The sequence below is a fragment of the Haliaeetus leucocephalus genome, unplaced genomic scaffold (assembly GCF_000737465.1).
Source record: "Haliaeetus leucocephalus isolate CR32 unplaced genomic scaffold, Haliaeetus_leucocephalus-4.0 Scaffold328, whole genome shotgun sequence".
NCBI classification, from domain to species: domain Eukaryota; kingdom Metazoa; phylum Chordata; class Aves; order Accipitriformes; family Accipitridae; genus Haliaeetus; species Haliaeetus leucocephalus.
In genome coordinates this window covers 3,904,742-3,927,333 of record NW_010972764.1, presented here as the reverse complement: position 1 = coordinate 3,927,333, position 22,592 = coordinate 3,904,742, and the positions used below count along the sequence as shown (strand labels likewise).

Sequence of the window (22,592 nt, the reverse complement as noted above, 5' to 3'; positions counted from 1 at the left end):
GAATTGCCAGGAGAACTGAGCTTATGGAACTACATTTTCCGATGCTGGGAAGCCATCTGCTGGATAGGTGAAAAGAACACAAACCCCTTCATAGCTGAATGCTAAATTTGTCATCTGAAACTCGAAGGCTGATCAACATTTGTAAGATGCAGTGTATCACAACCCTGAAAATTACTGCCATGGGGGAAACATTCAGCTGAACGTGAGAACGTGGCTGAAAGGACACAGGGAGTTATTAGCTGCTCTATGTGCTACAGACTTCAGCAGTTGCTGCACACAAAGTTTGCACAAGTGCATTCAAATTAGTTGCCTCCACATTTCAATAAAGACTTGATCTATGACCAAACGCTTCACTGAAGAGGAAGATGTTTTGGTTAAATGCCGTCCCAAGGCATTAACCTTCGAATTACGCAAAACTGGGATATGCTGGAAGATGAAAGCATCCAGAACCCACCCCGTTTCCTTCACGTTTCCCGTTTTTCCCTCCCACCAGCGCTGACCAGCATGCACAGCCCCGTGCCACAGGTCCCAGCAATGCCCCAGCCGTCCTCCTCACCCACTAGCCCTGGCTGACAGAAGCTCTGTGGTTCACAAAGAGAGATGCACGTCAGCCAAGCCCCAGGGAGACAGGTTTTCTGCATTTATCTTCTGTCACCGCTAGGTACATCACCTCCTGCCTCTGGGGCGCTTGGGTTTCCTTGAAAATTTTCTGACAATTCTCTAAAAAAGCCTCTGCAAGGCTGCCCGCTCCATCCCTGGCGGAGATCAGGGTTGCACCAACACCGTGAAGGATGCCGTCAGCAGGAACGAATGCCGCTCAGCGAGGCAGCAGCACCCCTCCAGCCCAGCTGTGGTTTCAAGGGATCCTCAAAGACCCGAATCCTGCCCTCTCATGAAACCAGGCCCAAAATGAAAAGTTTCTCTCCTGCAAGGGGGGCCTTTGGGCACCCCGAAACCCTCACAAGCCGAGAGGGGAAAGACCAGGGTTTCTGTGGCACCAAAACCCCAGCTTTACCTTTTCTTCAGAATCAGGAGCTTTTCAGAAAAACAAAGACTCATAAAAACATGAGTGCTGTAATGGCACTAACATAACAGGGTCTCGGGTGGGACTGCTGTAACACTGCTGAAGTATAGAGGGACAGGGAAATCCAACTACTGGCAGAAAAACCTATGTAGGTCTTTTGTGTGCTTTGAAGGGAATGGACATATCTTTATTTTTCCGAGCAACTGAACTAATTTGAAATCATACATATTCCTTAAATCTGTGCTTTAGGCAATTTACAAACTGCATTTGAAAACTATTTCCTAGACATTACACTCAATACCCTGGGACTAAGCAGGCAGACTTACCGGCAACAACCAACCACACTGGGCGATTCTTAATTTGCTTCAACTTAGTAGCCACAATCTAGACAAGAAGCAATTTCAGTATTAGAGCTGAAGAATCAAGATTGCCAGTATTTTTCTTCGGGGTTAATATGAAATATGGATTGTGATTCATACATCTTTTGAGATTCAATTTTTAAAAAAGATGACATTGAAAAACAATGTTGTTTTTCTCCATTATAATAAAAGATACAAATTTCTTCAGCTGCTCTGTTACATTCTTCACACACATTTTCAAGCTTGGGGGAAAAATCCAAACCCACTGCTGAGGTTTCAGTATGTTTCTTTTTCTTGCATAACTAGCAGCAATAAATAATAAACACATCCTGACTTGAAACTTTAGCTGCCTACTAAACACTGCATTTTAAAAAAAAAACTGGTAATGACTGCATGCTTCTGGGTTTGTACAGCAAGCTTGTCTGTGCCACCGACTGGAAAAGATGCTGCAGCACCTGTCCCTTCCAGAGTACCAGTTAATTCCAGACTCACTTTATACAGGATGATCTTTTCGATGTATTTTTCTTTTATATATATACACACATCTCTATGTATATAAAAATATTTCTTTATATGTAAAAAAACACGTATTTTTTGCTTTATACATATGTAAAATATTATCAGAGACCCTGATTAAAACTCAGTGCTGCCCCAAACCTGTTTCAGTGTTTCTTAAGATCCTGCATAGAGCTCACTCTGCATTTTTCTCCACCAAGACTTGCGATTATCCTCACCTGAAGGTCCTCTTTCTTCCCATCCCTTTTCGTGATTCGGCTAGCACTCTGACATCCGATGTGCCAGCAGACTTGTTTCAACATGTCCTTTCTGGATTCCTGGGACAAAAATCAATCTCACCTAACTTCAAACATCTAGAGCAGAGAGATTTATGCTGATTGCTGCCAGCTCCCACCACAGTTGGGGAGGAGAGCCAGACCCTTGTAGAGACCCGCTGCTCTGACGGACTGCATGCCGTTGCCTTCCACTGACAAGGCAGAGAGCCCAAGGTGACCTAGTTCAGATGCAAACATCCAAACTGGTGAGATAAATTCCGCTCTCTGTGTTAGATCTTTATTAATCCCTGCTATTAATATGCTCAAGATTACAAAACCGTACATTTTGACAATTTAACACTGTCAGCTGTAATGCTTTTGTATTCCACTTCATAAATAATAGGCAAAATGTTAAAAAGCCCACTATAAAAATACATCCTTTTTTTTGGTATGTCTGCTTGTACCAAACCAAGAATAAAATATAGACAAGTTTATTGATAACTGTAAATGTTACTGCTGACACAAAATAGACAGCGATACCCTACTCTCCGGCATTATAACATTTCCCCATGCAGAGCAGAACCAAATCTAAAGCAGGCAAATTATTTCATTCAGTGAAAAAAAAGCTTCTTTAATAAATAAAGTATTTGATATGCAGGTTTTGATGAGATGAAATTATTATAGGTATCAAGCCTTCTTAATTAAAAGCTACAAATTATTGAACAAAACTGAACTCAGAAAAACTTTTCAGGAAACAAAACAGTTACAATACAGAATTCAGGTATTTGTGTTTATAAATACATATATACATATATATACAAATAAAAGGACTGTAAGGGATAAAATTGCTTTCCTTTACACAAAGGAACGGAGCGCTCTCCGTGCACTCCAAGCATTACCATTTAGTTCCCTCATGCAACTGCTTTAGCTCCTGCAGGCCCTGTTCACGTTTTTGTTACTGGCTTGTATTTTCTCCTGCAGGAATTAAAAAGCAAACCTGCCCGTCCCCATATCTCTAGGATAAGGAACGGAGAGACTTTGTTTCTTAATAAACCCCACTTTCTTCAATACAACTGGACGCCTATGGCAGTGTAAGCTTTTCACAAGTATTTTGCTAGATCCGCTATATCATTTTAATATTTCTTCAAATTAAGGTCCCTTATTTTTGAAATGATCAAAACACGATTGATTGTTTTAGAAAACAGAACTAGGCAAAGTGTTCCACGTAATAAGGTAAATCTCATTTACTTGTCCCAGACAGAATTCTTCAAACATTGAAGTCTAAACTGAAGATAGCCATCTTATGCAAGGAGATTAATATATACTCAAGAGGATAAAACATGTATACACACTGCTGAACTCACACAATGCATAGAAAACTAATACTTTCTGAAAATGCAGTGTTTGTGAATGTATTCTGTGCACAGCTTTCTCAGATGAAGTGCAAAGGAAATCTTGGCAGGTAATGTTGAAATCAGCCCTTAAAGGATTTGCAAGTTGACAAAACCACAGGCAGCTACCGGGTCTAACTCTACTGCATGTTACTTGTTAATTAATACTGCCCTTCTTAGCTTTGAGAAAGCTTATGTACTTTCCTCAGTTATAAAGTAGATCTTCCGTTCATCTGGCACAGTATTCTTGCATGCGTTGCGGGTTTTTTCGCCCCCCCGTGTAACGCTTCTTCACCTTCAGGTATCAGCACCGAGTGCAGACAGCTTAATTTCACGTGTCTGAAGCAAGCGCAGCCTGCAGCTGCTTGCTCTGCCCGTCCCTGGAAGGAGGCGGTCCAGGAACGGGAGAAGCCAAATGGGATGTGAAGCAGCTACGCAGAGACCCCAGTTTACATCCTCCCATCCCAGGTAGCCCCAAGTCAATGCAAGCTTAATGGCCTGGAGTATAAACTGCAGGACGCCGGGAGTTGCTTCCTCTGTGATTCATCCTCCCTAGCTAGAGACAGATGAGGGAAACGCAGTAATTGCTTTCAGAACTTTTGTTTAACGCATCCAGAGCTGTCATAGTAAACCCTTACGCTAGCAATGGAAAACCCAGCATTACCTTTGCCGCCTTTGTCATGCAGTCCAATCTTTTTTGTCTGACAACCCTCAAATATGACATTTTTTCCCCCCAAACAGTATAGCAACATATTTTATGTTTTTTATGGCTGACTGATGGTGAACTGAGCTGCAGTGGGAAAGCAAAATGTTTACACAATAAATCCATAAATCATTTTGTAATCATTAACGAGCATTCTCAAAATCTTACTGCTGCCGATTGGAAACCTAATTCACTGGAACTGGTCACTCACTATATTATACAAAGGAAAAAAAGTCACTGGTCCTTCACGTTCTGAAAAGGGGGATGTGATAGTAGCGGTCATCCTCGGTCAGGAGAGAAATCTCATTCCATTCCCTTCGGTATTCATCTGGATAGTTTACTTGAAATTCCTCAGTATTAAACCTATGCAGTCTGTAAACTTTTATCTTTACTTCAAGTAAGTATCCAAGAAGAAACAGTTCAACCTAAAGATGAAAGAAGTCTGTGAGACATTTATTTCTAGACTTGGAAAACTAAACTGAAGGTAATCCAAGTCATCTAGCCATCCAAGGCAAGTCACCTAGCTTCAGAACAGTAGACAAGGAATAAAAGGGGCCATTTTGTAACCGGAGTAAGAAAATTAAAAGTTTGAGGGTATTCTCAATGTTCCAACACTCCTTCCGCTGCTCTTTTGCATGTAGAGGATATTCTGGTTAATGCCTGGCACTGTGGAAACATCCCTCTTCCACCCGTCACAATGCAGAACCTGCTCCCAAAGCCAGCTCACACAGCTTCAGTGGGGAGCAAGAAGGGACTATTTTTAAAAGATTGATACACCTTGAAAAATGGGAAGCCTGCCACCTTGTGACCACTTGCTACATGAAGGAAATGTAATAGTAAAAGTAAAAAATTTCCTTGTCCTTCATGTATATGAAACTTGAGAACTGGCATCTTCATTGACATTTCTTGCAAAGGATTGCTTAATCTGGAAAAATGCTTTGGAAAAAAACTCATATCCTTGGGCTTAGCCAGACAGAGCAGAATTTGTCTAGTTATAATCAAACTGCTTCTAAGGTGACTGCAACATATAACAGTTGACTTGATAACTGAAATTGATTATAAAAAAAAATGTCACCCACTGGAAAATGAAACTGTTTGCAGAGTAGCAGTGTGGAGCTTAGCTGTCCGTACTTAACTCCCCACTAAATATAAAACTGAAAAAAAAAAAAAAATCTGAACATATAAAGGCAAACAGTTAATAAGAGTTCTTATTACCTACTCTTGACAGTCATTAGATCTAATGGGAACCAAAGAGAGGGGAAAAAAATAGTGATGACAGAGGGTTTGGCATGGTGGAACAGAGAGGAAAAGCAAAACAACAGGTCAAATCTGCATAATCTAATATTATTTTACATATCAAAGGTATCATTGTTCTAAACTATGGCTTACTGATAGCTTGCAGCATTTATTTCTGGCCCAGCAGGAAAACTGTCCGCCTCATTTTACTCTACTACAGGATTTTTTCCTGGAAGATAAATGACTATCCTCAGTCCACTTCCCCCCATCCCAAAGAAAAAACATGGGCGAGCTATCACAGATGATGTATGATACATTCAACTAATCACGTCAGAGATGGAATACGTTTTGTGATTTTTCATTTATATCATTACCTGGTCTAGGCAAATAGAGTCACCTATGGAGTTCAGATGATTCATCATGAAACTCAAAGGGTCAGACGAAGAATCACGAGCAAGGAGAAGGCTAAAAAGGTTGTGTATGGGTTCCTCCCTGTTCTTTATCTGCTCATAGGCTTCGACAACTTCATAGAGCATGATGAATTTTATAGCCTCATATAGTTTGTGCTCCTTGCTCTCATCAGAAAAGAGTGCATTACACATGTTTCCTCTTTCTTCTTGATCTTTAGTAGCACTTATTTCAGCCCACTGGAAAGCACAGAGAAGGATATTAATCAAATTGTTAAGAATTCTATTTAATACAAAAGATTCCAAAACAGGAACAATTGCCAGTCTGTACTATACCATTACTGTGGCCAAACAGTGGTGCAAATAAGCAGGTGGCTCTTTTGGATCCGCAGTGAAATCTGAAGCCTTACACATTTCAGTTCTCATTCATCCAGCTGAACCTATTTGCTACATACAGCTCCAAGCATCTGGATGCTACTGATAGTCTATGAGAAAGCAAATGTAATTCCTCCGTACAAAAGCCACCCACCGCCACTGTAGACAATCCAGGTATTGCTGTCAGTAAAGAGTCTGAAAGGAGCGTAACCACCAAAAGGACCTCAGAAAGTTACAGGAAATCTGGGTGGGTGCATCAGACATACACACTAAACCATAAGCAAAGGTTAGATTAAATGATGACTCCTGACACGTTTTTAACTTACAGCTTCCAAAATTCAGTGATTTTCCTCTACGGTACCCTTTACATTAAAGTTGTCCTAGCTTGAATTCTTTAGATGCTGAGCCCAATTCAGAAGCATGCCAATTAAAAAGAACCTATCCAAACTGGACAAGCCAGAATGGTATTATGGACTGTACACATTTGTAGGTCTTTAGCGTGTTCTGCTTGATGAGGTCAAAGTAAGTTGGCTGCACGAGAAGGGACAAGACAAAGACATGCATGGGACACGAATAGGGTAGGAATTTCTCACTCTGACAATGGAGCTGGGAAAGGCAGCAGAGAACTTTGTTAGTGAAAACAGGCAAAAATCCATCTCACTGGCCAAAGAGCATCTCTATAAAAATAAAATGAAGTTGGGAGCTAGACCTCATGCCCAATAACAGCATAATGCATCATACAGCTGCTCTGCAACAATTTGTTAATTGTATGGATTTGTTCACCATGCTGACTTGAAACTTTTTTCTGTACAAACATTCAGTTTAAAGGCTTCGTGCTCAGGGACTAACGTCAATTTAAGAGAACCACAACAGGTTAAAAATAAGAGCCGAACAACCCAACATTGGCAAGTGTGAAGAGCGACCAGCACAACATGGTAACGGCACACAAGAACCAGCAGGCATGTCTCAGGAAGGCAGGCAGTTGTCACTGTGGCACAGCAAGGGTGCAGGCAAGGGACAAGGACCGGATCTCTATTTTATTCCCTCTTTTTATTACTAATGCTTCGTTTCTAGAGCTAAATAAGTCTGTGGTTTGTTGATTTTCTTTAAGTAACAACTACTATCACTGATAATAGCATTTAAAACTACAGAGTTGTGGCTCATATAGACAGGGCCACATAAAAGGAACAAGCTTAAATGTGTACCAGTAAAATAAGCTGCTGTAGCTGTGGTAAGACAACCCAGAACCATGGTGTACTGTAGAATTAAAAATGACAGTTTAAGGTCTGATATACTGGATAACAGAAGCCTTCAGAGAAGCATTTCAGCCTAATTGGCCCAAAACCCTGGACTCCAGCAAATACCAGTATCCACTTGACGGCTGTGACCCAGGAAAGCATACAAAGGCAGGAGGAAGATGGGGAGGAGAGGGTGCTGGTGAGCTCGGGACAGCCTGGGGCAAAGCAAACGGGTACAACCCAGAGCTCACACAACTGCAGAAACCCCAGAGGAGCCCAAGGAAGGTGCAAGGTCTTAGGCCCATTTTTTTATCTCTGTTTCAGAAGGCTTTGGGGCTACTAAAACTCCTCAAGTTTTAAATATGTAAATAAGAGTTATACTCCTGGTTGAGAATGCAGGCAATCTGGCTACGCTGAGCAGAGGGGGCAGTGAGGCTGACAGGTCCTTGTAATCAAGTGCTTCAGCTTATAGAGAGAAATTACAGTAGAACTGGATAATTAAAACATTTCATGGAGGTGAGAAGCAAAGGAAAAACAATGGTTTGAGAAGAAAATGCACTGTTCCTTTGTTCCCTCCCATTTGGGGAGGGAATCCAGGAGGATCTCTTACAGCATGTTGTTATTTTTCATTGAAATGATGAGATACTGAAGGAGCCACTTGATGGCAAGGGCAATTAGCCACACAGTAACAGCTGTGGGGAGGGTGGCCTCCCTAACTTGCAGGGGGACCCCCAGTACTTAGCCTAGTGGATCCCCAAAAGCTGGATTTCCTTGCAGGAGAGGTGATGGCCTTCCCAGCAGCTCAGCTCTCTGAACCTGGAAGGGAGGCTGACTGCCATAGAAATATGGAACCAGGAACAGTTCCCTAGCTCTGTCTCAACCCATTTCTCAGTGCTTTTATTCCTCCCAACCATTTCCTAAATACTCACGTTTGTCTTTAATGTTTCCATACATTTGCGCAATTTACCAAAGGCATTGGGACCTGTGTATCTTTCTGGCCCAAAACTGTATTGCTGAATCCAGTTGCAACCTTGAGAATACAAAAGCTTTTCAGGGAGCTGGGAGGAGGGAAAAAAAAAAAAAAGCTAATCATACCCATAACAAGAAGTAGAATATGAAGTTATATAAACTTGTCTACACACATTTTAATTTATGATGTGGTTCTATCCTCCGGTTGTACAGTTCAAAGAACACACACAAAAAAAAAAAGGGCCTCAGAACAACTCAAATATTAAGAAGGAGGCTCCATTTGTTGGCCAAGTCCTTAAGAAACTTTTAAAACAGGGCCAGCCAAAAAAGAAGAAAATACGCTCTCAGCAAAATATGTAACCCACACTCTGGAAAAGCTGGATACGTCCGAATTCAGTGAGGTATTTAGGATTACAGACACCTTACAGCCATAGCTCCCCACCTCCTTGCCGCTGTCTCCTGCTGGAGCTCCTGGAGCCCAGGGCAGGATTCCTGCTGCTCCAGCAACACGCGCAGCAGCTCCCAACTGAGCCACTGGACTTTGCACGGACGTGGATGAGAAGGATTGAAATATCCTTTTGTGTTAAGGGAGTGACATCTAGCAGGGCAGCAGTAATGTTTACCCATCCACTTTTTTTTTTATCATTTAGACTCATGATCACATTGGTATGTTTAGAACAGGGAGACTTTTCCCAATAAAGTGTAGTTCAAAGAGTTTGAAAAACTTTAAATTCTGATAATGATTCTCCTCTACTTCTGTAGCAGACATGTCAGTTTTCACATTGAACAAAGCTTCCTCTGGCAGTGCAAGGTTACCTGAATTATGTTCATTTAGGAAATGAATTTTACCTTCAATATATCTCTCTCCTTCATCCATGATGGAAAAGGAATGCCTTGGCTGAATATCTGAAAAAGCACCGCTCTTAGTACACAATAGTTGTCCCTCCTGACTTGTCGCACGTATTTGACATGACAGCTCCAAAACAATTCTTCATACGCCTAGAAAAAGACCAAAACCAATTTAGCAATAAAAATTTTAAATCTTGGACAAAACCCACGTTGATTGCAGTCCAATTCCAAACTACTCGTAAGAGGGAGCTAGGGGAATGAGAGAGTCTATTTTTAAGTTTTATATACACAAAAATGTTCCAACACCATGGGTTTTGTAAACACCTTAAACTGGCACTGCCCCTCAAGAGTGATTCTGCACTCTCTCCAAACCCAGTGACTTGCTCCAGTCTCTGCACTGTTGCTAGCATAAACATTCACATGGTCAACCAAATCAGCGCAGGTCAGCGAAGACTTCTTTAACTTTGACTACTTCACAGCTTGTGATGATGTGTGGGAGGGAGCAGCAAAAGGGCAGGAACAGGCGTCTGGAGAAAACTCCTTTTGGCAAAAACATCTCCTTACAAACTGACCTGAATCCATCATGCAATGGTGACCTGAGGCTGAGCAGGTCTGGCAGCTCTCTGCCAAAGTGGATGGCCCTTCTTCCAGCTACACACTCCCTGTATTTCCTCTGCATTACCTCTGGCTCTCATCTGAGCCCTTGCTGAGACAATTCAGAGCAATAAACTGGCAGAGAATTAGAAAGAGGAGTCTACAGTTCCACAGGCTGCTGCATCAGTCTTACAGTTTGCTTCCTGAAGCGGCCAGGGAGATGGTCTCAATTCCTGGTCCTCTTTCATCTCGGTTGCTTACTCAGCCCATCCCAACACCGCTTCTCAGCTGCACAAGTCTCCCCTACGCATTCTTTGCATTGGCTGTGACAGTAAGCCTCCTGGAAGCCCAACCCTGCCACCAGTTAGGATACCGTAGTGCTGCTCCAACTTCAAGCGCTGGTCGGGGCCCTTTGAGGGCACTGCTGGTCCTGCCATGCCCCTGGCCACTCTGCCTCCATTAATGGCCACCAAGATACAGGTGCCAACAGCCTGCTGCATGTCATTGGTGCTACAGGGGGGAATTCGGAGAAGATGCAAGGCTAAAACTTTACCTACATTTTGACCTGCTCTACGCTAGTCTTTATTTAGACCGATGTTCATGCTGTCCCTTTGGTTTTCCTTTAGCCATCAGCAGGGTCCCGTAGCTGCAGCACCAGGAACGCTATTCCTTTCCCAGGTACTTCTTCTCCCCTGTCCTCAGGCAGAGATTAAAATTTAACTCTTACCTCCCTCATGTGTTTGGCCTGCTTTGTCTCTCCTTTCCATTCTCTCGCACTGTAACCAAGTAGATCAACTTCTGTCAGCACACTGAGATTCCCTAAAGTGAGATTAATTCACAGATTCATTACCTTCTGCTGTTCTACATCTGAAGTGGTGGTGGGGATTAAGGAATACAGAATGACAACAAAAAGTTTACTTGTGAGTTTTCTTTGAAGGTAGTTGCTCCACCTGAAATTCAAATGATAAAACAGGCGTCAAAGAGGAGTTGTCAAAGGTCAGTATTTACTGAAATAAGCAATGGGGTGGCAGATTAAAGTCTACATCATAAAAACCTACCGTTTCAGTAGCTGTGCTAAAAAGCTGTATAGCCTTCTGCAATACCAAAAAACAGCAATGAGGAAAGACATGCTTAGCATTAGCTGCACTTTCACTTTTTGCCACAGGAGACACAAGGATTGCTTGGTGGCTGTTGTCCAGGACTGCACCTCATGCCTTCCTAAAATGGGGATAAAAAAGAGAGAGGAAAAGAATCTTGTCACTGTTTTGCAATACTTGTTTCTATTAGTTTTCTTACAAAAAGAGAAATCACTCAAGTACAATACCACTCCAAAGGAAACACAAAACATGAAATGTAGAAGGTGAGTATATTTTTATATACTTCATATATATACATACTTTATATATACTTAAGTTTTTCAAGTTTCTAGTGTTTTGGGTGCACGTGGTGCACATTTCTAGGCTTTCCTCCACACAGTGAAGGGTAGGTATATAGTTACAATAGAGTCACAGGAAGACTGATAGCAAAGCAGCTGTTCAGTAACAAAAAAAGTAATTTTTTTTTTTTTTTTTCTTCAGGATGTGCTGAGCCCAAGACCCACACCATCACTACTTAGTCACCAAGTCAAGGTTTTAAGGATCAAGGGGTTCCTGGGAGTTGTAGTCTACAAACAGGCCATATAAGGCAATATTAGCTGACTAAGCATCATACAACTGCCCGGGGAATTAAAGGAATGTTCCTGCCTCAATTTGGGTAAGTTTATGGTCAATTTAAAACTCCAGAGAAAACTCCTCCCCGGGGATTTGGTAGAAAACTCAGGAGATCATCACAAAGGGGGTGTGCTCTCACTGTTCTTCACAGACATAAACCAGGACACGTTTCTGTCGCTCTCTTGGTATTACAGACAGGGTTAGGGAAGGTTTTGGGTGTCTCTTGATAAAACCTAGCATTGAGAGAGGGCCTAGAGACAGAATAGCTGACAAAGGCAGTATCTGCTCCCTAAGTGAGAAATTTATCCTCTGGCTTAAATTTGAGTATAGGAAATTCCCAGAGTTTATGATCAACAGCTGCTCTATTATTAACTTATTTATTGATTTAGTACAAAACTTTAAGAGAACTCAACTTTTTATAAACACACTCCCAGAGAAGGCCAAAAAGATCTTTCTCCAGAGAGTCCACAAAGGGAATTACTCATTCAGCATAGTTTTATGTCAACTAAACTTTTGCCCCTCCTGGCTTTAACAGGAAATTTAAGAGGGGCTTAAGTTTTCCAAGGAAGTTAAGCCCATGCACTGTGGACAACTCTCCAGTCGAAGAGTTAGGTATGAATCCCAACCCTGGCAACGAGATAAACAGCTACGCATACATTTTTACAAGCACTGTTGCATATATACAGAGTGCTGCTCATATTTGGCCTTTTCCAATATTCTGTTGTTTGAAGAAGTTTTATTACAGGATGTCACATGCAAGTTGTCCAGAGGCAAGACCCAGACCTCGTCTCTCCCACGAACAAAAGGCAGATTAAGAGCTGCAAATGAAAAGGTGTTAATAAACTCTAAAAATGTAATCAGAGAAGCTTTTGGGGTGCTAGTTCCTGTTCACACAAAACCCATATGCTGTGAACATACAAGACGACGGCAGGTCTTCTGTCAGATTCTGCTCACAGGCTGCACTAACGTGTGCGTACCTGGCACGACCGGGGGTTACGCCTGCGCACGCCGAGTAGGAAAAAGCGAGGCACGCATTCACGCACAACCAAAAAGACCAAAAATCTGGAGCTGCAGGAAACATTTATTACTGATAGCCAAGTAACAGACAGCAAAACATCAGCTGTAAGGTTTGAAAATGGCATAGCTCGTGGAAACACCGAGACAGCCCCACTTACAGCACACACACACGCTTACTGCTGATGAACACCAACAGGCACGTTCTCAACAAGCACCCAAATTGCTACCCGGAGAACAACAACTGAGAATTAGTAACAGATGAGACTCCTGGCAGTATCAAGTCACACCAATTTTTTCTCTCTCTTCTTTAGGATAAAGGCATCAGCATTGAAAAAAAACCAGTAGACTGTAAATAACTGAACCTTCTGCTAACTAGAATGGAACCCGAAGGCTTACAAATGTTGTTCAGCCCATGGATCAGTGAGTATTTTGGATTTGCATTGTTACACTGTTGTACAAAAACCAATGATGATTCAAATGAAATTTGTTAACAGCAATTTAAACATACGGTATCAAAAGGGAGATGCAGCAGGCTTTCACTTCATCACTTAAAATGACTGTGTGGTCCCTCTTTTGATTTTGAACAAACTGGGACTACGAAAAGTGAGAGCTGGTCCATCTGTTAAAATGACATACTTTGCTTTATGGAGTACCAGAAATACATGTGAATGCAAAATTTCTTCCTTTACCCCTTTTACAGGCAAAAAGATAAGAGGTCTGCATCAGCTCTTAAGCTGAATCAAGAAACTTTTGAAAAAGATTTTGATGGTATTAATCCTGAAAAAAACCTACTGGAGTCCAACAAACCGCCGTTCAAGGCCTATGGTTAACAGGTGCATGAGGAAGTGTTCTTCAGGGAGTGCTGGGAAGCAGCAGCTTACTGATTTCAATCAAAACCAGAAATCGATGTCAGAGAACATGAGATAGCCAAATATTGTTCATCCATTTTTATTTAATATGGGGGATTTATAAGGAGGTATTTCCCTAATAAAAAGCCTAACGGGAGATGGGAAAACCTGTAAACAAGTGATTTTCAGTATTTTTGCTACACTCGTATTACAGCATACCCTGGACTTGATGAACTTTCCCTCCTGTCACAGGAAAGCTGCTGTTCAAACAGCACTTTGTGATTCAGTTACTACTTTCATCGCTTATGTGACACTTCGAAACATAATTACATTTTTTTACTCAAGAAAATGACATTTAGAAGTGGCAGCTGAATCGCAAAGTGCTGCTGGTAAAAATACATCACGAACGAGATGTGAATTAAAGAAGAGGACAGTTTAAAATAGATCTTTCCACCCCCTCCCCACCCCCTCCAAAATTCTTCAGAAACCAAAGAGGAATTAAATCTATAACACACTGGTGGGGGGAGTAAAATAAACCCACGGCTTTTTAAACCCAATCCATTCCCTGGGATACAGACACCATTTATCCTGTTCCTCAGGAGACAGTGACAACCGGTCAGTGCTGTGACCAGCTGTGGGGCTCACATCTTTTTGAAGGCTGACCATGACCATCACCGCGAGGACAGGGAGGCCTGACTCTTCTCCCACGCAGGGGAATGGAGCCCTGGGACTTCTAACACAGCTCCTAGCAGAAATCTGGATGAACAGAGGTTGAACTGTGCTGAAGTAGGAGCTGATAGCAGTGTTTATCTTACGATGCAAGTAGTACACCGAGTTTTCTTTTCATGCCACATCAACTTCCTGCTAGTGCAAACCATAAGCTTCTACCTACCGATAAAGTCAGCAGGAGAGACACGCAGAAGAAAAAAAACAAAACAAAAAAAGGCCAGAAAAAAGATGAGTAAGAGACATCTGCAATATCTGCTTCTTTCACAAGAAAGTCAAGAAGAGTCTCTAAAGGATTAGTTCCACATTTGACTCCTTCACAACTTTTTTGGAGGCTGCCACCTTAAAAATGCCTAACTGATGAACAGCAAAACACAAGAGATCAGCTTCGGAACTAGCAGGCAGCAGCACTGTACGCAGTGCTGACGTACGATCCAATATTCCAGGGTGTCTGATGGCACATTCACCCTTTTACTTTCTTCCTCCCTCCATGTAACAAGGCCATCAGGAAGATAACAGAGTGTCTTCCAAAATTAAAAGCTGACCATGTGACTTCTTTTCAGGACATTCCTCTTCACAGTCTTTTTGGTACTGAAAGCAGGGCATAGTACTTGTTACCATAGACTGGCCAAGTTTCATACTCCCATTACACAACACTATGTTCCTAATTCCCAAAAAGCAGGTATCCCCTCCTTCAAAGAGAGAGACAGAATTTGGGATCCCTCTGTTCCAACCCTTCTGCTGCCCACCCGTACCCCTCCTTCTCCCTCCGCTCTTGGATCCAGAGCTAGGAAGAGAGACCCCTCAACTAAGAGATGCAAGGCTTGCCGTGGAGGTCCAAGTCTGGTGCATTCAGTGTGTGCCTACAGAGCTCTCTTCACTGTCGCATGCCACTTTTTTTCCAGGCGATGTAGTATCAGTACCGAGGTATGTTATAAAATAAGCCAAGTCCCTCTTTTAAGGGAATACCAACAAACTTATAGGGCAGGCATCAGTGTGATGCACAGATGCACAAATGTGCACCTCAACTGACTGAACCAAGCAGGAGACACAGACAAAAAGCTATTAATTATACAAATTCAATACCTACAATAGATTATACCCTGTAACAGCTGAGAAAAGAGAAACATGCCTCTCTAAGTAGTGCCAAGTGACTACAAAGACTTTGATCTCCCAGTTTATTATCAGTGCCACACCAAAAAAATGAAAAACTACTGAAAACAGATCAAACACATACCAAGGTATGTAGGATGCACTGCTTAATTCAACAACTATTTCATTACAAAACCCTTCCTTTAGAGAGCAAAACAATGTCAACTTGTTAAGCAAACCTTCTTCACCTGTTCTAACATAACAACTAGAGATGAGGATCTTTACTTGCTATAAGAAGAGGAAGAGAATCATTTACAGGCAAAGATGGTAATCATCAGTGACCTACCAAAAGTTCAACCATGTCTGCTGATCACATCTCAACTTCTCCAAAAAATAACAAAACAGAATCCCAACCCCAAATCGTAACTAGAATCATGCAATTACCTAGAAGATGGAATAGTTTTGGTGTCACTGAGGCCCATCACTTGAAAGAAAGGCTTTATTTACACAGCTGTCCTGCGCAGGAGTCCCAAGTATTCTCTCAGCCCTTGTCCTCCTTCTGCAAAGATCTTTCAGGAAAAATAAGAGTAGAAAGGCTGGCAGCCTTCTCTGGACTCCCTGACCGTCGACAGGACCTGAACTGCTGCTGCTAAGGTATCTATCCAGTTGTGACACTTACTTATTCCTACTCTGTAGCAACAAGCATAATGCGTTCTTACCTACTGTGTGATTATCCAAAATACACCCTACTAGAGTTACCTTTACAAAACCGATTTTGTCTATATAATCAAGATATTAACGCATGCCCTAGCCTGCACATACCATTTCCTTCTCTCCAAATGCCTACACGAACAAAAGGAAAGTTCAGTTCTTGATCTCCTGTATAATTCAGCTTCCTTTTAAGGCACAGTGTGCTTCATCCAGGACCTTCAGATGAATAAGGCTCAGCTACTCTTCCATTTATGTAAGAAAAAACATGAGGGAAGCCTTCAGAGAATTTACAGTCCAAAGCGATACCTGAAAAGCATTTCATGCCATAAAAACCAAGTATCTCTTTAAAGCTCTTATTCCTGAGTAAAAAAAAAAAAGAAAAAATAAAATAACCTCCTTTTAAAGAAGGAGCCTCTGAAATTTCTGCTACTGTGATGATTTTTATTTTTTTTAATGTGGAAAAAAAACCCTGTCCTCATTCAGAACTGCTATTTAATGCCTGTACACTTCAAACAGAGCTTACGTAAATGCACTAAATCTATTCTTTGAAGGAAGACCACCCTAAGGATTCTTATTACGTCTGCTGCTGAGTTGCATGTTGAGTCATCCCTAATGCCACTCAAGTTTGTTTCTGGTTTATCTATTTGCAAACACAACTCTCAAAATGCCTTTTATATTTTTTTTTTTCTGTGCTGAATCCAAACTGACAGAGTAAAGGAAATATTTTCCTCCTGAACATCTTCTTAAACTCAAATTTAGCCCACAGGCTAAGTGGTATAAATACCGTGGGTTTTTGTGTTGATGTTTCTAGATAACTGAAGCTTTGGTTATGGGAAAAAACAGTTGAAGTCTTACTTAGCAGTAAGAATTCTTTTCCTCCTCTTTTTCTTAAATCGTCTTTGCTAGACAGCGGAAGACTTGTACCTACAGCCCAGCCCTCCAAGGACGGGCAGTCATTAGGTGTTAACGAGGCTGGTTGGTACCACAGGCAGCATCCCTCCAGCTTTCTCCAGGCAGAGGTCCGGCAGGCTGCAGCGATGGCCACCCCTTGCCCGTGGACACATGCCTGACCCCCCCAGCAGTGTGGGGAAGGAACCGGTGGGCTCTGCAACTCCAGCACAACCCGCAGCGGCAGCCACGGTGTTGGCACTGGAGTTGGGAAGCAAGCGGCAAAGCGGAGGAGCCCCCCAGGTGTGCAGGCAGAGGGGTGAAAGGCACCTGCATCGATCGAGGAAGAGGGAACGTCAACGGAAACCTGCACAGGAAAGATCTCAATGCAAGCGGCACAGAGGAGAACAAGCTGCTTGTCGGACTCCACTGGCAGCGCTCCTAGGACAAAACACCCCTCAGATGGCCCTGGGGGACTCCCCAGCCCCTCGCCGGTCACCAGCAGGCTCATTCTGAAAGAGCGGTTTGACATCTCGAGGCGTCCTCTGCTGTAGTGCTGCAGCCTGGAGAAGAAAGCAGCAAGATGTGCCAGTCAACTTGGTAGGCACGCACCACAGGACAGCCCAAGGAATTTTAAGTTCCTACCTGTTGATAAACAGTTATCCCAAGGGACAGATATTGAGGTGCTGGAGCGTGTCCAGAGAAGGGCAACGAAGCTGGTGAGGGGCCTAGAGCACAAGTCTTAGGAGGAGCGGCTCAGGGAACTGGGGTTGTTTAATCTGGAGAAAAGGAGGCTGAGGGGAGACCTTATCGCTCTCTACACCTACCTGAAAGGAGGTTGTAGCAGGGTGGGTGCTGGTCTCTTTTATCAAGTAACTAGTGATAGGACGAGAGGAAATGGCCTCAAGTTGCACCACAGGAGGTTTAGCTTGGCTATTGGGAAAAATTTCTTCACTGAAAGGGTTGTTGGGTATTGGAACAGGCTGCCCAGGGAAGTGGTGGTGTCACCATCCCTGGAGGTGTTCAAAAAACACGTAGACATGGTACTTCAGGATGTGGTTCAGTGGGCATGGTGGTGATGAGTTGACGGTTGGACTTGATCTTAAAGGTCTCTTCCAATCTAAACAATTCTATGTTAGCCAGGAAAACAGCAGCATCAAGGAACCCATGACAAACAAAAAAAACCCAACTCATCTAGGCTTGTTTACTGTCTAAGCAGTGTCAGTCACAGCTGTTAATTCTTACAGGCGGTGCATACCTCTGCCGTCAGGTGAAGACCCTGCTCTAACAGCCAGCCCCCTTTGACCAGGCTGCATCCACGTAGCCCGTCATTCCCATCTCCGTACAGGGTCTGCCTGCCGTACCCTCACGACATGGATTTTACGTCTGCCTTCAGAGAACAGCCCTCTCTGAAAGCATCCCAGACTCTGTGTGGAGTTGTGTATTTGTCATATGGATTAATAATCACATATAATTTATGATTAAGAATCACAAATAATTCACGTCTCCTAGTGGTGCATCAGATCACAAAGCCTGTGCTTTCCCACTAGGTATGGGCAGAGGTTCTTCCAGCTGTATTACTTGTTTGCTTGGGAGTTTCACCTGTCTCTCTCCAAGACAGATTAGAAGCAGAAAGGAAAGGCAGCAGAAAGCAAAATATCAAAGCCATCACTCTAAATGCAAATGGCATCTTTTTCCCCCTGCCTCTCAACATCTAGCCTGATGAAAGTCAAACCTTCAGCTTTATTCTGCAGAGCTAATCCTATTAGTATGGAAGCAGCCGGGGTGTTTAAACCCTGCTCTCCCTTTGCCTTTTAAAGGGCAACAGTTTCAAACTAGCATTTTTTAATTAGCTCACGCACACAGGAGTCCTCTGCCTTTTTTTGACAGTGCATTACCAGGCACTTCTTGCCTAGACTCTTAAGGAAAAAGGCAAGTTGAAAGGTAAAACTGACTGCATCAAGATAACTTAAATTTCAGTTACTATCACTCACTGTAATACCAAAGTCATAGCTAGTACAAACATTTCACAAAAATATGATTCAAGAGCCCAGAATATTCTGTGTGGAAGTCCTCTGCTTGTAAAACCACATTATCATGATGGCTAATGCACGTTTGATATTGTTACAGACATTTGGGTGCCAAGAGAAGCTTCAAGCGAAGCGCTCCGGACATCGGTCTCAGGGACCAAGAGACCACAGTTCCCTGACACCTCTGCATTTGCACGAACTGCCTAAAAACTGGACAGTTACGTGGCAAGGTCTACGTGAAGTACAAATTATGCAGCCCTGTAAAACATGCTGTCACCCTGCATGTCGAGCTCTTCTTGAGGGGCTGGCACTTGGCAGAGGCAGAACTTACTTTCACTTGTAAACTAAGAAAATGAAATACAGAGTACTGGACAGTTTCTGACCTTGGAACCCAGCAGTGTCATTTTTAAAGATCTACAATGATATGAAATCCCCTCTTTTTAAGACCACAGCCTTTGGCAAGCTTGTCACAGCTGAAATTCGTGCGCAGGAAGCAACACAAAATGAGACCAGAACTGAAGGACAGCGAACACATCCGCAGGTCGCTCCCAGACAAAGGCGTCAGGCACATGTGCGGTGCGGAGCTGCGCTCAGAGCAAAATGGGGGGAAACCGGTGGGACATCTCTTCATCACACAGACAGGCCTGAAACAAGTATTTAAGTTTGCAGAAAGAGTGATTTTGCACAAACTCAGCAATGAAAAACTTGTCAGCGTTTCCCTGGTGGCAGCTGACCTGCTGGCAGTGCCAAGCACCTTGCCACGATGCTTCGTCACTGCAGAGATGCTGGGGGAGACTTGATGACAAAGCTCCACATGCACCGCATTGTACCATGGCACTAGTCTGATACTAAGGTACATACACATTTCCCACTTTCATAGCACCATTCACCCAGCGTGACCACCCCACCCTGGAAACATAAATGCTAAGCACTCAAAAAATCTGGAAAATCTTGGCAACGTATTACAGACAAGGAATCTGAGGCAGGCTCTTGCCCAAGACCACATGCAGAGCTAGCAACAGGACTAGAGTCTGGGTGTATACTGCATCATCCTGTATTTTTAGCCCTCCACCTTAAGGCGTTGTGGTTCAAATAAGACCAACACAACTCTTCTGCTCAGTCCACAGCCTTCTCCTCAGAGAAATAAATGGTTGTTGAAAGAAATGTTTGGGCAGCACAAGTTGCCTTCCTAGCCACATCCCTCTGCACGGGTACATGGTGTCAGTGGCATCTGTCCCCACCGGTGACATGGGGACAGGAGCTAAAGACACAGCTCCTCTCTCTGTCAGGAGCTTCCAGCACCTCCACACAGGCTACAGAGAAATCCCAAGCACTGGGGTCTGGATCCTGAGGATGCCAAAAATGTACAGTATCACTCCCCAGCTGTGAGAAAATGGGAAGAAGCTACAAAGACAGGATAAGGCTGAAAAGAAACTAAAAGCCGCTGACTTAAAAATTTCTCAGAAAATTCATGAAGTAGCCTGCAGCAGTTTTGGAGTATTTTACAACATGCTCGCCTTCACTGGAGCCTTCTCAAGAAGTGGACAGTAACACCCTTATCTCCTTTTTTTCCTCGCTTATACTGGGGCAAAACTTTGACGTGATTTTATATGATCAGGCAACAGGTAGCCCAACCATGAGTTACACCGTTCACAGGGAAAAAACCAAACTTTCCATCAAAACAAATTTTGTAATATACAAACTAAACTCTCTCGAGCACCTCAGAACTGTTACAAGATCCCTAGCTACAAACTCCGCTCTCAAAACTGTCATTGACCACTTTTACTTTGCTGTGAAGCACTGAGGCCTGACAGTTTTCTATCATGAAACGCTCACGTTTTAGTTAATAGCGAGCCATTTCTCTGTCCTTCTGGAAGGCACGACATTGTCTTGTCTGATCCCTGGAGCTGCGACCGTGCACAGAGGAACTGGTGTTTGCCATGCCGGGAATCCCAGCAACAGAGCACATGGGCAAAGTTCCCCAGCACCACGCCAGCTCTATCAACCCAGGAGAGCAGAAAGGATGCCGTGTGTCTGGCGTGCCTTCCCAAATTCACTCAAAGCAGAAAACTGATCTTGAAGCAATTTAGGGTTAGATGTCAGACAGCAACTCAGATTAGCGTTTGGCTTTAAAGAGTACTATAACTCCTTTAGAAGTCAGAATGCCTGAATAAAAATGTCATTAGAATAGGACTAATGTGGCCCAATGGTAATTTTTTTAAAAGTAATTTCACAGCCTAAAACAAGAGAAAATTAAGAAGCTCCTTAAGGTATGCTTTATGCAATTCTAATCACACCCACAATTTAGTTATGCAAGCGTAATGGAAGCAGCATCATTATACAGCCTTTTGACTCCTGAGTACCTGTCATTCCCTTCTGTTTTCAAAACAACTAAATTATACCCATACTCATCTCCCCTAGTACAGTTTGGCACCGTGACTCCCACGGTTCAGCTGCGCGGGGTCAGGAGGTACAACGCAGAGGTATTTCTGAAATCTCAAACTCGCTTGCCTGGGTAATCATGCAAGGTCAATCATTTTCAGACATTAAGCTCAAGAAAAACTGCAGACGTTACCAAAAAACCCTTTAATGTTTGTTGTTATATCCTTGCTAGGTAGGATGTAAGGATTTAACCTGGAAGCTGTATCTAAGAAACAAGGTGGACAGAAAGTCCTGATGCTGAACAAGAAGTCCACACCATCTACTCAGGCAACCTGATCCAAGAAGTTAAACAAAATGAAAAAAAAGTTATATCCCAATGGCAAAAAACCTAAGAACTACAAAAATTAATTAATTTTTTCAGAATTTCAAATCCAAATGCAGACACTTATCCATAAAAACACCTGCATTTAATATCCTGACCAGCGTTTTTATGCTGCTTTTGCCCCTGAAAATCAATTCTAGCACCCTTCACCTGGTAGTATTTTGTACAGATACGCAAAATTGTAGCTCTTCCTCTTACTGTATGGTGTCCCCTTCAATTTCTAATTAAATTATTTGTCCAGCAGTAAAGAAATAATAAAATTCTTAAGGGAGCAAACTTCAGTAGCTACAAAGACGTTTTCTGAGCCTTAAAACCAAAATGGGTCGTTTCTTCCTGTTTCACACACTTTACCTTTTTGTTTCATCACTTGCAGAAACTGGAGACGGCCAAAGGATGGAGTTAGGAATAACTGTACCTGCACATATTGTTCACACCACACTAGCTTAAATACCACAGAAATCTGGTTCTTTCTCCACTGCAGAAACCGAAAGTATAAGCTGAATACAATTTGTACAGCTCCTCCAAAAAGCAAAGCAGTTGCTTAATACGAAAAGCAGTGCAAAATGTGCGCTGGACCGGTAACCATCAAAGCGGGAAGGTATCCTAAAACACACGGGAGAAAAGCAAGCCGGTAGGACGTGGTATCCTCAATCGAAAAGACCGCTTGACAGTGGCTCAAGAAATGGATAATACTGAGAGCTACGAGCACTTGGCAAGCAGATCAGCAGGGGTGCATGTCCAAAAACCAAAGCAAAACAACCCCCCAAACCAAAACAAACCCGAACCCCAAACCAAAAATCCCCCAAACCAAGCACCAACCCCCCCAAAACGCACACCTGATGTAAGAACACCACGGGGCTGTTGTTTTAAACCCACGACGATCCCGGGGGGG

At 42.9% G+C, this 22,592-nt stretch overlaps 1 protein-coding gene across 4 annotated transcripts in view; it reads right to left on the bottom strand.

The window, feature by feature from the left end:
* Positions 1-2,509: 2,509 nt before the first annotated feature.
* The window catches only part of FAM105A (family with sequence similarity 105, member A), a 23,813-nt gene continuing 3,730 nt past the window's right edge, over positions 2,510-22,592 (bottom strand). For 2 of the 4 annotated variants that reach the window (XM_010571450.1, XM_010571453.1), the window contains exons 2-8: positions 10,974-11,133; positions 10,834-10,865; positions 10,643-10,734; positions 9,322-9,471; positions 8,433-8,561; positions 5,858-6,130; positions 2,512-4,672 (exon numbers count right to left, since the gene is read on the bottom strand). In XM_010571450.1, the coding sequence (XP_010569752.1) occupies positions 4,493-4,672; positions 5,858-6,130; positions 8,433-8,561; positions 9,322-9,471; positions 10,643-10,734; positions 10,834-10,865; positions 10,974-11,133 (1,016 nt within the window). In that variant the 3' untranslated portion in view covers positions 2,512-4,492. Of the gene's footprint in view, positions 4,673-5,857; positions 6,131-8,432; positions 8,562-9,321; positions 9,472-10,642; positions 10,735-10,833; positions 10,866-10,973; positions 11,134-22,051; positions 22,143-22,592 lie in introns of those variants that run through there. The other 2 variants (XM_010571451.1, XM_010571452.1) reach the window with 2 other exon arrangements.